This window comes from Mustela lutreola, chromosome 13 (genome assembly GCF_030435805.1).
Source record: "Mustela lutreola isolate mMusLut2 chromosome 13, mMusLut2.pri, whole genome shotgun sequence".
Lineage (NCBI taxonomy): Eukaryota > Metazoa > Chordata > Mammalia > Carnivora > Mustelidae > Mustela > Mustela lutreola.
In genome coordinates this window covers 3392538-3408806 of record NC_081302.1, presented here as the reverse complement: position 1 = coordinate 3408806, position 16269 = coordinate 3392538, and the positions used below count along the sequence as shown (strand labels likewise).

The window sequence follows — 16269 nt, the reverse complement described above, 5'->3', positions numbered from 1 at the left end:
GTTCTAGCAACTCCTTCTGACCTTAGAAACTTGGAATTGGAAGGGGTAGCGTCCTAAGGTCAAAAGGCGTGGCTGGATATTTGCACCTGTTCACGGCACCCAGGAAAAGGGATCGTTGACCCTTTCGGGCACGCTGACTCCCTGTCGCAGGAGCTGGCCCGACCTGTGCACACACCGCTCATCGTTAGAAAGTTCTTCTTCGTGTTGACAACAGTATGCTTCCCGGGGTCGTCCCCGTTGGTGACCTGCTCTCTAGGGAGCTCAAGCAGCATCTGGGTGGCCCGAGGAAAGGGAATGAGTTTGGGTGCATAAGCACGGAGACTTGAAACCTGGCTCTACCCTCCATTGGTTGTGCTTCCATGGAGGAACCTTCGTAGCTTCACTAAGCTTCTCTTTCTCTGGGTGCACAATGGAGACCATGGTTTATGAATCATCCTTCATATGAAGTGGGAATGAAATGATGGAGAGCCCGAAACATGGAAATGCCTTTAAATGGTGGGCATCATTACTTCTGTTCTCAAGTCTTAGCATTTGTTACTGACATATTAGCAATTTCAAAGTGTGTTCACTCGTTTGTTTCTCCTAATTCTTACACATTTTTCTTGCTAGCACCCTTTCCCTGGAGAGCAGGAAGGATGTCCTCAATTCACACATAATCTCTTTCCAGAGTCTTAAATGCACTGCTTGTTTGTTTTGTTTTGTTTTGTTTTTTAGGAGTTCAATCATAGTCTTATTAATAATACGTGCGTGTTTTTGAAGACGACTTCCAGAAGCCTCAGCCGTTTCTGTTCTACTGGGATATAACGAGAGATGAGCAGTGCCCCCTAAAGTGGCCCAGTTGCTGCCACACTGCAGAATTCTCTGTGGTTTAGACCGGGTTCCTCCCCACTGACCTTCTTTCTTTCGTCCGGACCATCATGTCTAGCCTGCGTTTCAAAAACAAGTGTGGATGTCTCATTCCTTAGGTTATAGATTTCGCCTCTTAGGTGTTATTGTTGCTGAATGCAGATCCCTTCCCAAACATGAGATGAGAAGGTTTTGTAAATCCCAGTTCTGGGTGAGATGCATCTGACGAGGCATCCGTGTGTTGGGACTGTGTGTGTGTCTGGGTTTCGCTTCTGCTCCTCTCACTGACCCATGATTGTGTTCTTTTATGGAAGTTGTAAGAGGGTTTCTCGCACGCCAGCACTTGCTTCGGAAAAGGAGCATCAGACAGCAAGAGGTCACGTCCATCAACAGCTTCCTGCAGATTACGGAAGACATGGGGTTGAAGACCTACGACGCCCTGGTCATTCAGAACGCTTCTGACATTGCACGTGAAAATGACCGGCTGCGGAACGAAATGAATGCTACTTCCCACAAAGTGAAGGTGGACGCCGGACACAAGCCGGAGGCAGGAACCAGAAGGTAAAGGCAGATCAAATGCAACTTTAATTACCTTTATCATTGATCCAGTGAAGTCAAGAAAATCCCAGTAGTCCTTAATGCAGGGTTCCGTCGAATATGACGGTGGGTACGGGAAGGAGCATGGGCGTGCGTGTGGGTGACTTGCTCTTCGAAACCTCCGAGCAATCTAAAAGGGTCCCTTCTCATGCTTTCTTTTCACGCAATGGATGCCCTCTGCTAGTTTCTCCGTATGAAACGGTTATCACTTCCCCTACGATGCTGCATCGCTTACTGTCTCAAGGCCACGGTTTTAAGGGAGCTCATATTTCTGTCTTAGCAAAAATATACAGCTCGGTTCTTGACATCTTTATACAAGAATTTTATATATATAAGGTGACTCATAGAAACTTCTGGAAATCTGAGCCAAACAACAGAGAAGCCACTCCGAACACAGAGAAGTGGAATCGGTGCTCTGTCGGTCTTATATTTCCCTTAGTAATTTGTCAGTTTCGTTGCCAACGGGAAAATTCGGGGGAAACACTTCTCATCGTCAAGTTCACTTTGGACGCTGAGCTTGGGATAGAAGTGTGGAGGCGACCTGGTGCTTCTCCAACTTACCGGTCTTGCCTCTCCCTGAAGGACGGGGACACCCCTGATTCTCGGGCCCCCTCTCGGGGACCTGGGTCCTCCCTCGGCGTCAGGCAGGTGTTTGTTTTTCCGTAGAAACTTGGCATGAGCTGGTCGTTTCTCACGGAAAATGACTCCCCTTCGCCTCGGCTGCCTATGTCAAATGATTTTTTATTAAAGATGAAATGGCGATGTGTCTCTCGCTAATTAGCTTCAAATATCTCCGTGATTAAATACTGAAAAACTTCCCTTTATACGGAAAACTGTAATTAAACATTACAGGGAAAACAAATTATTCACTGAGTGCCCTGCTTTCATCTGAGGCTAGTTCATCTTCTACACGGGTGTCTGGCTCTGCCTCGTGGTGGCTCCCCCACCCCGGCTGGTGTGCTGTCACACAAAGATATAATTACAAACACAAATGCTCAGAGACTCCTTGTGCGATGAACGCATGGCATCTCCCTGGTACACGATTACATTGACGTGTGAAGCCAGAAGGGACTTTTTTTTAAACCAGATAACTATCAATTTTATCTGACTTCCCGAATAATATTTATTATTTTCGCTGCTGGAACTCAACAGCCACCCCAATTTCCCCATTTGATTATGTATTCATTTTGCTTGATATAAAATTAAGTGAAGAAGTCTTTTCCCATTTATTTATTGACTACCAACAGTTCGCTTGGCATTGTACACACCGATGGGGGAACCGAACAAAAATAATCATTCTGCCCATCATTAAATAATTGCTCGTGGAGTTTCACTGGCAAGGAGAAAAGGGGAGAGAGAGAGAGAAAGAAGCGTAAACCATTGCTGGTGTTAAGTCAAGAGCGTACTCTTTGGCAGTGGGAGACGGTGATGAACTCCCCGCATTTGATGCATCAGTAACTCTCTATTAAGACGGATTTCCCAGAAATTATCATTCAGATTGAAATTCTGGTTTTTTGATTTGCTTAATAATCAGAGTGTGAAAAATTCATTCAGCGCGCGCCTGGTAGAAAACGTGGCTGTCTGTGAGCAGTGCTGCGCGGGCTGAGGTTCTCCGAGTCGCCGCGACGGTCCGCACCGCGCTCATGCGGCCGTGAGCAGCCGAGGAGGGTGGGCAGCGTTCCCCGGGTGCGGCCGGTCCCAGAGCACAGACCCGCATCCTCGGACCCCAGGGAAAGGCCGTTCACCAAAAAGCCAGATTATGTCTGCGTGAGCGGGTTCATTGTGACCGTCTCAATAACGCATCTGGGCTCTTTGTGTTCTGTCCCCCCAGAGCCGAAGATAGGGCTGGACCGAGGCACTGCCACTACAGCTGCGTCCCGGGCCCCCTGGCGGCGGACGGCCTGATCCAGGCCCTGGCTGGCCCGTCCGCCCGCTCTCCGTCTCTGCACTCGGTGTCCAGCCTGGATGACGGCAGCAGCCTCCCCTCCCCACGGAAACAGCCTCCGCCCAAGCCCAAGAGGGACCCCACCACGCGGCTGAGCGCCTCCTATGAGGCCGTGAGCGCCTGCCTGTGGGCAGCGGCCCGGGAGTCAGCAGGTGAAGGTCAGCAGGGGGAAGGAGTGGGCGCCTGGTCGGGGCCTGGGGCTCTGCCTTCCGGTGTCTGAATGCGCCAGCAGCATCGCTGCCCTAATCTATTTTTGACAGAAATAAGTCCTGCTGTCAGCTTGCCGGCAGCTCTTTCATCATTCAGTATAAATCATATGTGTTCAGCGCTCCCGGGGTGTCGGGGCAGAGCTACTTGTGTATCGTTGGCTCACTCTCCCTCCCCATCAGCATCAGTGCGGGCGGGGGGCCTCGGACCAGAGCACGCCAGGGTGTCTGTCCTTGTCCGGGAACATGTTCACTGATTACAAGCCTGAAATCTCACAATGGCTAGTTCATGTGACTGTCACCGCCTAATTACTCATTTTTCAAAGAGTGAAAACAGAGGCAGGACGTGTGGGCAGAGCAGGTACTGACCGCAGAGTTCTGTACCCCCTGCCCACAGGTAGGCCCTGTCCTAGGCCCAGGATACATCCTATCTGAAACAAAAGGATCGTCTTTCCTCACGGGGTTTGCATTCTCGTGTGGGAAGACAGATGCTCGACACAGAGAACAAGTCAGTACATAAAGTATTTCGGCGTATCACGGCTTCAGAGAAAACGTACACCAGGTAGGGGAGGAGGTGCGGGGCGGGGGGTGAAACTCTACAACGAATGGCGTGCAGGTTCCGCTAGAGAAACTTCCACCTGGACACGGGATGGATCACAATTCCTTCCATCAGCAGAGGAGCCAAGAATACGAAATCATGGTGAAGCCACGCACCCATCTGCGGGAGGAGATGGGTAATAGCAGGGGCAGTGGAAAGACTGTGGCTCCGACGCCATGAGCAGTGAAAGCCCCAGCTAGCAGGAAAGATGCTTCATCATCACATTCAGAAAGAATGGATTTTTTAAAGCTTTTTTTTTTTTTTTTTAGAATTTTTTTAAAGATTTTATTTATTTATCTGACAGAGAGAGATCACAAGTAGGCAGAGAGGCAGGCAGAGGGAGAGGGAGCCCGATGCAGGGCTCAATCCCAAGACCCAGAGACCATGACCTGAGCTGAAGGCAGGCGCCCCAAAAGAATGGATTTCTAAGAGAATATTTAATTTTTTTAAAAAATGCCATCAGTACAGTAATGTAGAGTCATGTCATGATAATTCAGGAATGTAGGAGATGTAGGAGAAATTCCTCAGTTTGGGGAGAGGCGTGCAAGTGTGTTTTCGAGGTCACGGCACCAAAAACAGCTACGAAAGTTGAAAGCGGCTTCAGGGAAACCTCGGGAGGACAGGCTCAGGGGGACATCGGGGCGAGCGCAGACCCAGGGTTAGCGCCGGATCAACGGAGATACAGGACCTTCTCCGGCCCCCCAACGAACCACAAGAGGCTGTCGTCTAAACAGACCGTAAACCCGCTCCCGGGGCAAGGGGGTGCATCCGATTTCCAGCCCTACTTTCAAACCTCTGCCCAGGATTTGTGGTATAGAGCTGAAAAACTTGTACCCAAGGAAGCTCCCTTGGGTTTATTGGAAGAGGAAGAATGGCCTCCTGCAGGCGAACACTGATGAACTGAAGAAATGTGGACTAGACCCAGCATAGCGTCAGAAGCTGGAAAACACGGAACGAGATTGACCATCACAGCCCGGCCGAGGCAGCCCCCTGCCCTGACTCCAACGCTGCACACAGGCGCTACCGAGTTGAGGAGGTCGGCCCCAAAATAGTCCGTCCCATCTGAAAACTCCAGTGTGTGCCCCTTCCAAAGCCGTCTGCCCTGGACTTGAGACTCTGCAGTATTCAGCTGGTGCCAACTAGTCACGTCATCGGGAAGGGAGAGAAAGTACTGGGGATGACATCAAAACACGTCCATTAAGAAAAAGTGACCCGAGAACCATAGGAGAGAAAAAATACATATAAAAGCAGGGGACAGGACGTTGCCACTCTTGTGAGGACACACCAGGCAGTCTGGCGGTTCAGAATGCACGATGGGATGCCATGAGGGTTGCAAGACTTTCAGGAGAAAGTTAAGTTCTTGAAACCTAATTTCAGCCGGCTCGTGACCGAGGTCACCTGTCGGGGTCTCCTGCGCAGGTCAAACCCTGTGAACTCAGAATTTGGAGGCCAGCCCTGGAGGTGGTGTGTTGATGCTGTCTACGTTGTGTGTCTTTCTTACAAGACTCCTCACGTGACTCTATGCCCACCACTGCCTCTCCTGCCGCTGGAGACGACTCTTCCCTCAAACCTGCTAATCCAATCGGGCAGGTGTGCCTCCTGGTTTCCCTGCTATCAGGAGTCAGGCCCAATGGAGGTCTGGTTGCCTGGGTTTCCAATCCATACACCCTTCTGAGAGAAACCCCCCATGCACAGGGGCTATGGCCCCATTTATGCTTTTGTGACAGGAGTGGAGGTGTCCAGGACAGAGGCCACTAGCCATGTCTGGCTATTGACATTTAACTTCAAATTAAGTGAAATTTAGAACTCAGTTCCTCAGTCATTAGTGACACTGTGGGGTGTGGAACCTTCAAACATGGCAGAAAATCCCCTCAGACACCACTGATTCTCCACGCTTGTACCCTGAGGTCAGTGCTGGGCTTTTTGTATATGTCACAAAACTGTCCTTCTGGAGAAGACAGGAAGAAACTCGGATTGCTATTTAAAATGCTGTGTCAGCCTTGATTTCATAAGAACAAGGACCGCAACCCAGTCAGTTTCTTACTTGATCCATTCCTTCTGGCTACTGAAAAGACCGCGTTCAGACACTCTTCTTTTGCAGGGAAAGCTGCTGAGTCATCTCCGAAGGTTACGTGGTGAAGGGAGGTCTGACGAGAGAAGGAGAGCCAGGAAGCCAAAGATTAGGTCACATTAAGCCTTTCCCATAGGTTTTCACCCAGTAAACCCGGTCATAATAAAGACAGGCAATGGAGAGAGCTCTTTTATTTTTTTCTCACCGTCTTTGTCCCTGAGAAGCATGAAGCAATTTTCTGAGCCAGTAAATTCTGACACTTGTGTGCAAACTATTAGCAAGTTAGGGCCAACTGCTTGCGAGTAGAGCTGACCCTTGAACGGCACAGGCTGGGGCCGGTTATACGTGGATTGTTTCTCCATAGTGTACGACCCCGTAGACATATTTTCTCTGATTTTCTGGGTAACATTTTCTTTTCCCTCACTTACTTTGTTGTAAAGATACAGTATCTAATACATATGTAAGTTGCACATACATGGACTGTTGCTTCTGCAACAGCACGCTATATCAGTAGGAGAATTTGGGGAGAGTCAAAAGTTACAGGCAGATTTTCAATGGCAGGAGCAGTGGGCACTCCAGCCCCTGCGCTGTTCAAAAATAGCAACTGTGCTATTTTTTGAAAGTCGAGGGCTGCTCTTTGCCAAAGTGACTAGGGCAGGAAGAACAGGGCTGCTTCTTCTCCTGTCTAGGGGGTTCCCAGCTCCCAGCTCGTGCACCCTTCTGGAGACTTGATTCTCTGAGCCCACGGTGCAGACTTGTTCCCAGGCTTGGGGTTGCTGGATGGGGGGATTGCAAGAGGTTTTGCTGGAGTAGCGCCAGCCTTCACTGTTCACTCTCCTGTCACGTGATCTCCACACCCTCCAGCCTTTCAGACGGCAGCAGCCCGTTCCTTAGAAATAATACCTTGCAGAATCCATAATTTTTAAAACTAAATTGCTGTATAACTCCATTCCCAGCAAGACCATTTATATATTTATAAATGATACAAATATAAATTCATAAGTTTATATTTATACAAGAATAGTTCATCTGTGTAGCTTAATTTGGAAATAACATTCCATCTCTCTTCACTGTCTGTGTTTATCTTTACTCAAGACTACCCCTTGGTACACAGCAGGCGCTCGGGAAATATTTATGGAACATATGCATGTTACAGGAATGCATTTCTTTGTATTACTTCCATTCACACAGAAGTCGATTCTTTTTTTTTTTTTAATATAATTTTTTATTTTTTATAAACATGTATTTTTATCCCCAGTGGTACAGGTCTGTGAATCACCAGGTTTACACACTTCACAGCACTCACCAAAGCACATACCCTCCCCAATGTCCATAATCCCACCCCCTTCTCCCAAACCCCCTCCCCCCAGCAACCCTCAGTTTGTTTTGTGAGATTAAGAGTCACTTATGGTTTGTCTCCCTCCCAATCCCATCTTCCTTCATTTATTCTTCTCGTACCCACTTAAGCCCCCATGTTGCATCACCACTTCCTCATATCAGGGAGATCATATGATAGTTGTCTTTCTCCGCCTGACTTATTTCGCTAAGCATGATACGCTCTAGTTCCATCCATGTTGTCGCAAATGGCAAGATTTCATTTCTTTTGATGGCTGCATAGTATTCCATTGTGTATATATACCACATCTTCTTGATCCATTCATCTGTGGATGGACATCTAGGTTCTTTCCATAGTTTGGCTATTGTGGACATTGCTGCTATAAACATTCGAGTACACGTGCCCCTTTGGATCACTACGTTTGTATCTTTAGGGTAAATACCCAATAGTGCAATTGCTGGGTCATAGGGCAGTTCTATTCAGAAGTCGATTCTTATCAGTAAATCAGAATGACCACAATTTGGCCTTGAGATTTGCTGGATTTGGCCTGTCAGTGCATTTTTCACAGAAGCCCCTTAACTATATTTTCCTATTCGCTAAAATTTGACAGAAATTAGATATTTGATGAACATCATCCTGAGAGTATGTTACTGAATAAAGAAGAGTAAGAGTGTGTGCTTCACAGCGTAGACACATGAGTCCATTCGACACACAGAAATGAACTCTACTCCATGAGGCCGCCTCCCCTCAGAGGGCCACAGACACCGGGGGAGGTAAATGGGCAAATGAATGATAAGATAGGCAGACCGATGGCCAAGAGAGGAGGTGGTGTGGAGCACAGGGCAAGGGCGCTCCCCCTTGTTGGAGCCTGAGAAGAGGCTGAGAAGGAAATCTCAGTGGCGTTACCCATTCGAGCTGAAGTCCAGTGGGGGTAGGCGGGGTAACAGCAAACGTTATGGACGTTTCCCACCAAAAAAAAAAAAAGAATGTTGTCAGGTCGCAATATGTCACAGCTCCATCGATGGAAGCCCTTTTCCCCCCTTTGTAGCTGGTTATAGGTTGGTACTACGTTCACTCGGGTATGGGGATGGTTCTGCGTCCAGCCAGCTGGCGTCTAGCTGAGCATCCTCTGTCCAGGGCCCTATGCTAAGCCTTAGGTTTCCTCTGAAACTACGCAGAATCACTCTGAAGGGATTGGAATATGGTGGATATGTGCATGCACAGACAGAACTATTTCCTTGATGAACAAGCTTCTCATTCATTTTCTCTTTCTTGTAGATTAACTATGTAGGTACCTGTTGTTCAGGAAGAATAGGGCCAAATAACTTGTGTCCTACTCAAAACGGTGCCTTAAAAGCCACCTGACATGCCTCAGGGAACCTTCAAAGGGCATGCATTCTGTATAAGAACATTTTATCTCCTAACAGAACCTCAGAGTGACGTTAATTCCCTAGATCGCTGCGCGGTAGCTCAGATAAGAGACGAGGCTGGGAATGTTCGGTTTAACACTTAAGCTACTGTTACAACACCAGGCCTTGCCCTGAAGGTGTCCTGTGACTGTGGAAATGAATGCCTGACCCCATCCTGATGGAGTCACAGGTGTTTTACCTATCAGTATTAGGACTCAAAACATTGTTAAGAAAATTCCTTATTTTTTTAAAGAAAATCCTTAATAAAAGTTCATTGTTTGTAGCCCTTCCATCCATGTTTAAAATGAATTATTAGTATTTGTATGAACACACACAGACAGAGAAACACCCATAAAAGCAATGAGACTTTAATATTCTGTGGTTTTGTAATTGTATTTTATGAAGCCTGAAGCTTCTAGTTCTCACGCCCAAAGATTCAAATTCAGTCGTTATGGGCCCCTCCGGGTGGTCCTCAGTCAAGGTCTTCAAGAGGCTGCAGGCTGGTAGTTGGAATCATCTGAAGGTTGGCCTGTGCATGCTGGCTCGTCGGCCATGTGAGGACCCGGACGATGTGGGCGTCCCTATCTCCAGATGTTTCCTCCACGTGGTTCATGCGGGGTGGCAGCTTTGGTGGGGACCTGGACTTCATACACAGAGAAGCAGCGTGTCAGAGGCACGTGCTCTGGGGGAGGGGACGCCAGGCAGCCTCACCTTCACCACATCCCTCCCATCCGTCAGGCGGTCCCAAGGGTGCACCCAGGCTTACGAAGGAGAAACAGACTCGACCTCTTAACAGGATCGGAAACACTATTGTGGCTGATTCTAGGAGAATACAATTCCAACCCACCCACTGGACAAAAACAACTCACACTTTTCCCACATATGAAATATAGTCACTCCTCTTCCAAACCCCCAAATCCACCTCTCCTCAGTCCACCACGCCCAGACCCAAAGTCCCCATCCCGTTGCGTTGGTCAGACCCAGGCTTCCTGGCAGCTCAGGTGCAGAGCTCTTCCAGGATGCCCCATTCGGTCCAAAGACAGGCTCTACTCCTTGCAGTGAGAAGACCCTGCAGGGATGGGTGCATATGCCCTTGACTGGAGACCAGGCACTTGGAAGGCACATAGCAGTTCTGAAGGACACCTGGGCACAGGTTGCCCAGGCCTTGAGTAGGATTGAGTCCTGGTGCCTGGAAATGGTTTTCTGTGGCTCTCAGGCCCATGGTCTGCAATCTTGGTTCACCTTTGAGTTATAATTCCTAATGAGCAAGAGGCAACTTGTTTGGGGCTGGTATCTCTCAGCCTGCTTTCTGCTCATAACATCCCGAGGCACCAGAACTTGCCATTTGGTAATGACTCTGCCCTTTTGGGTAAACACTGATACAATTCCTTTAAAGGCTTAGTGAGTTTCTTGTGAGTCACTCTGTATCCACTCCAGTGGTGAAAAGCCACAGACACTAACTTGAGACAATGTCATCTCTACTCTGGGCTCTCTACAGGAGTTCTCTGGAACGATCATCTTGATATTCTTAGGAGTCCTACGGTGTTGCTGCTTGGGAAGTGTGCATGAGACACTGCTTCAAATCTTTTTGAGGTCTGGAGAAAGGGTTTCGAAGTCATGGCCTTGGCTTCATCTTTAGCTAGGTTTTCAGGGAAATGCCCCAGACTTCATCTCTGCCTGGAAGTCACATCTTCACTCCAGAATCGTCTGCTGTCTGGACAGACTGGCAGTGAGGAGCTGCGTTATTTTCAAAAGGGGGAGAGAGAGAAATTCCCTTATGGTTTATAGTTATAAAGGAGTTCTAGCTCCTTCATAGTCACTGGCTCCTTGTTTAGCTTATGTCTTTACTCTCACCTTTTACTAGCGGCAGCAGAATAATCCGGAAGGCAGTTCCCACTCCGCCTGCACTCCTCCTTCACTAGACCGTCCAGCACCATGGGCGTCCCTGTGGGGGACACTCTCGCAAACCCTTCTGCCGTGGCATACAAAGGGTTGCGTTTTCTCCAGCTTCCAGCATCTCCCCCTCACTTTCCTTGTTCTCGAGCATCACCACGCTTCCACTCACACTGTCATCAAGGCTCCTCCGATCTTCCAAAGCTGCTGCCTTATTTTTCAAGTCACTTTGCAGCAGCACCCGGCTAGTACCGATATCGGCATCAGTCCTCTGTCGCTGTGGAACAGACCTCTCCAAACTCGTCTTACAAGAACAGTGGTGATGATCCTCTCTCTCTCACGGTTCCAGCAGCTGGCTGGGCTGAACCACAGCTATGGTCAGACAGTGGCTAGTGCCAGAACCGTCAAAGACTTGGTTCACTATGTATTTCTGGTGTCTGGGCTGGAGACACCTGGACAGGTGAGGCCTGGAGCAGATGGGGTCGCCTGGCATCTCTCACTTCCATGGCCTTTCCACATGTTCTCCACAGTGGGGCTGCTCCAGGGTAGACAGACTTTGTGCGTAAAGATCAGAGCCCCCGGACGTGTCTCAGGGGGGCAGGAGCCAGACTAAAACCATGCTGCCCACCACCAGCCTGAGAAGGCGATTGGCTTCTCCTTTGTCACAGTTGATTCATCAGGGCTCAGTCACGGAGGCCCTGCCAGTTTCAAGGTTCTGGAAGAGAATGTGGGATTGGAAAATATTGTTGAAGCCAGTTTTGGAAAATACAGTCTGCCACAAATCCTTTAAATTATTCAAATCTTCAGAACAATTCGGTAATACTAATGCTAAAAATTAGTGTGGCTCATTAACTTTCCAGAAGCTTATGAGCGGCTGTGTCTTAGCACACTGAAAGCCTTTGGAATAATGCTTATGAGTTACAGAATTCTGCATTTTTGGTATTTTTCCATTCTTAGAAGTTGGCTGCTTTGGCAGAACCCTGTAGGACACTGGCTTACAAAGATGTCCAGTGGGCTAGAAAATTAGCTTTGTTCTTTTTCTTTCTCTCTTGGATATCTCCCATTTGACTCATGTTTATAATATACCAGAGTAGGAGCTGAGCATTTCTCTCCCTTTTATTCCTCTGAGATAATGACCGATATTGCCATTTTGCGTGTGACGATACTGGAACTTAGATTTTCCCAAGACCTCTTTTCTTCACTACCCTGGGGCCCCCTTCCTGTGGCCTGCTGTTCCTGGTCCTCGTGGTGTGTATCACATTCCAACACGCGAGAGAATTTACTCCTCTGCTTTATTTACTTGCTGTTATTGTCTGACACCTCCCACTAGGGCAGAAGAAGGAAGGGAACATTCTGTCTGTTCACGAATGTGTCTCAGTTAAATGCGGCTTGAATGCACGCCTAAGTGAATGATGGCACGAGTGAATGATCACTCTGGGATGTGAATCCAGAGCTGACTCCAAAGTCCTTACTGTAGCCACGAGACTCCATAGGCACCCCACAACGAGAGACAGAGATCGCTGTCGGACATGCACAGTGACCGAAAAACCCGGCTGCCTGAAACAACTCATGAACTCAGCAAAATTAGCTGCGCTTACATACCTACCTTCAGATTAGTAAAATACCAAATTAATAAAACAGTTCAAGGTTTTCTAGAAGTTTTGCTGCTTCAGCAAAATTTGCGCAGTTTTCTGACACGAACATCTCAGTTTCCAGAGAACTTATAGTTAATAAGAATACTATGACAATTTATGGTAAAAATGTATTAGAAAGAAGAAGTCTCTTGGAATTTGGTGGGGGGACTATTTTTTTAACGTAACCTTTAATAAGCGTTTTAGAGTTGTACTTAAGTGGTTCTTCCTCTTTCATTGTTTTTCTGAGTATCTCTCCTGTTTCGGACTAACAAGTTTCTGTCTTTGAAGTGTTTTGTTGTTTTGTTTTATTTTAAATAATCTCTGCGCCCAAGGTGGGGCTCAAATTCACCCTGAGATCAAGAGTCACGTCCTACCCCCTGAGCCAGCAGGGCGCCCCTCCCCTTAGAAGTTCTCCGTGAATCATTGCCCTCTTGAGTTCCCTGTTAAATACGTGTTTCTCTTAAGGATTCAAATATGTCATAAAACTCACGGTGAGCGTCGTGTTTCATCAAGTTCTTTTCTAAGAAAATCTCTTCATGCACGTTGGTGTTTTTGTTGGTGCTTTGTTCACTGTGTGCCCCATACAGAGAGCCTAGGCATTTCCGTCTGGAAGCATCTATATGCCACTAACTAGCTCATGGGCTTGCTAGCCCCAGTCTTTATTTTCTGGCCTCCAAAGTCGTGAGGATCGGTTCAGCCAACACTTTCTTCACAGCGGCCTCAGGCCCCGAGCGCACGGGTGTGCTGGGTTCCCGCAGCAGAGCCGGAGGCAGGTCCCAGGGCTTCCCCAGGCCTTCCCCTTCGCAGGTGGCTGGCAATGCCGGGCCCTCTCATGGCGCACAGGACGCCTTCCCCAACGGCTAGCTCTGGTCCCCAGCTCCAAGATCCGGACAGGTTTTCCCGTTGGCAGCCTGAGGCTCTGGAAGGTGGAGGGAGGGAGGCAGGAAGGGGCTGGCTGTGGGGGTCCGGGGGCCTGGTTAACCCCTGGCACCTCTCCTGTTCCCCGCGCAGGGCTCACCAGACCCCGACCTCACAGCGACGACTACAGCACCATGAAGAAGATTCCTCCTCGCAAACCCAAGCGCAGCCCCAACACCAAGCTCAGCGGCTCCTCCGAGGAGATCACGGGCGCGCGGCGCAGAGGGGGCCCGCAGCGCGCGCCGGGGATCCCCGCGCCCCCCGCGCCCCCCACGCGCGCCCCACCGGAGCCGGAGCCCGAGCCCGTCTACATCGAGATGGTGGGCCGCGCCGGCAGCCCCGAACAGGCGGAGGCCGTGTACGAGGAGATGAAGTACTTCGCGCCCCCCGAGGCGTCCGCGTCGCCCCCTCTGCTGAGTGACACTCGGAACCCCGTCAGCAGCGAGGATGGCGAGGGGGGCGGCCAGGCCACCGCCGGGCCCTGCAAAGACGCGTGCGACATCCCGGCCCCCTTCCCCAACCTGCTCCCTCACCGTCCCCCGCTCCTGGTGTTCCCCCCGACCCCGGTCACCTGCTCCCCGGCGTCCGACGAGTCGCCCCTGACGCCGCTGGAGGTGAAGAAGCTGCCCGTGCTGGAGACCAACCTCAAGTACCCGGTGCAGGCCGAAGGCTCGAGCCCCCTGTCGCCACAGCACGCCAAGAACCAAAAAAGCGACGGGGACAGGCCCGCGTCCCCCTGCCCGCTGGCAGCGAGCGGGTCCCCCCCTACGCCCCCTCCCCCGCCCGCGCCCCCGGCCCCCCGGCCACCCACGCACTTCGCCTTTCCCCCGGAACCCCTGGGGAACGCAGGCCGGGCGGCAGGACCCAGCCCTGAAGCGCCCAGAGCGCCCCAGCCGCCCAACTCCGCACCCGCTGGGGGCCCGTGCAGCTCCCTCTCCAAGGCCCCCTACTCCCCCGGGAGGGCCGCCAGGGCCGGGCACAGGAAGGCCAGCGCCAGCCCCTCCTCCCCGGTGCCCTTCAGCCCCCCCAACTGCAGGGCGCTCGGCAGCCCCCTGGATGAGCTGACCAGCCTCTTCAGCTCTGGACGGAGCGTGCTTCGGAGGTCCGCCGCGGGGAGGAAGATCAGGGAGCCCGAAGGTAGGGGAACCAGCGCCGCGCTCTGCGTCTCCGGCTCCGTGCGCGCTCGCACCGCGGGCACACGCCGCTGGGGGTCGGGGTGGCCGTTCCCAGCAGACGGCGGCTTAAAACGTCGCAGGCAGCCCATGTGGCCCCGTAGGTGAGAATGCCCGTGTCCATTTCGCACCGAAAGGCTCCTGATCTAAAAACACGTAGTACCTAAGCTGGGTTCAGTACGTTTTCATGACGTGTGAGTATTAGAGCAAGATAAAATTTGAGCTCCCGTTCTCTCTTCTCCGATAATGCTCCCTTCCGACGCGGAGGTGGTGTTTGTGTGGCGTTATCTGGCCAATTCCCATGTGATTCGGGCCTCACCGTGAATGCCTGAGTGTCCTTCTGTCTGGCTGTCCATCCTCTTTCCGGCCAGGTGTCTGGGGTGAAGGCCTGTCCATCACGACCTTGTACTTAACACAGTTCACCTTTACATGGCTTTGGATGAATGATTGTCCTTTTGCTTGTGTACCACCCAAGGAGCATTTTGACCCCTTAAGGAAGTTCTCACAGGTCTCTTCAGTCGTGATCCATTAATACCCACCCCTCCAGGTAAACAGTAGCTATTAACAACCTCTCTTTATAGGCCGGGATGGGAAAATTCCAGGTGAAGAGGCTAAAGGCCCTCTCGAGGTCAGGTGGTAGGATTGGAAGTAAAATGTTGCCTAATGATGTAACTTTTTATATACACATTAACCTGCTGTCTCTCCAAAACAAAATACATAAACATGTTTGCTTTCATCATCTCATTAGGAAAAAAACTTTTCCATTCAGGAAAATTATAAAAACTCTAGAAAATCTAGAAAGCCATCTGAATAAATGAAAAATAGATCAAGGTAAGAACTCTTAGCAAATGAATAAATAAATTACTCTCTATTTATTCTTCAGACAAATACACTAATTGTTTATTTTGCTAATGATTTCTTAAGTATAGATCCATTAATATATGAAGCTGTCTTTGTAAGGAGAAGAATGTTTCAATTTCACAAGTCATATCTTGTATTTTTTTTAAGATTTTATTTATTTACTTGACAGACAGAGATCACAAGTAGGCAGAGAGGCAGAGAGAGAGGAGGAAGCAGGCTTCCCTCTGAGCAGGGAGCCCGATGCGGGGCTCGATCCCAGGCCCCTGAGATCATGACCTGAGCCGAAGGCAGAGGCTTTAACCCACTGAGCCACCCAGGTGCCCCTATATGTTATATTTGAAGGAACAAAATGGAATCTACGAGATAGTATAAAATGAACAAATTAATATTTGCTTTTAGAACAAAAAGTTAATTAAAACCTCATAAGCTCATTTTACCGTAGTTAGAAATTGGGTGAATTCTTCTTGACTCTGCTCAGGAAAGTGAAGTGAATGGATTTCTGGGTGCACCTCGTCATCTGGAAATCCCTTATCTGAGGACTCAGTGTAGTGAGGAATATTGTGGGGCCTCCAGGCGTAGTGTGTGAATTTGCTAATTATAGTTCCCTGTGGTGACATTAGCCAGTATTTGAGAACACATATCGAAACCTCGAGTACAACACTGCTAATTCACATCTACGATGAACTATGAACTATGTTAGTTCATAATCTACGATTATAAACTATTTTTCTACTGTGGGCTTTTACCAAACACTCCTCATTTGAAAAAATTGGCTTGAACCAC

The 16269-nt window shown here is 49.5% G+C and overlaps 1 protein-coding gene across 4 annotated transcripts in view; it reads left to right on the top strand.

Moving 5' to 3' along the window:
• The window catches only part of MYO16 (myosin XVI), a 579863-nt gene that overhangs the window by 504229 nt on the left and 59365 nt on the right, over positions 1-16269 (top strand). For 3 of the 4 annotated variants that reach the window (XM_059144127.1, XM_059144125.1, XM_059144128.1), the window contains exons 30-32: positions 1161-1407; positions 3275-3546; positions 13547-14590. In XM_059144127.1, the coding sequence (XP_059000110.1) occupies positions 1161-1407; positions 3275-3546; positions 13547-14590 (1563 nt within the window). The remainder of the gene's footprint in view (positions 1-1160; positions 1408-3274; positions 3547-13546; positions 14591-16269) is intronic. The other variant, XM_059144126.1, reaches the window with a different exon arrangement.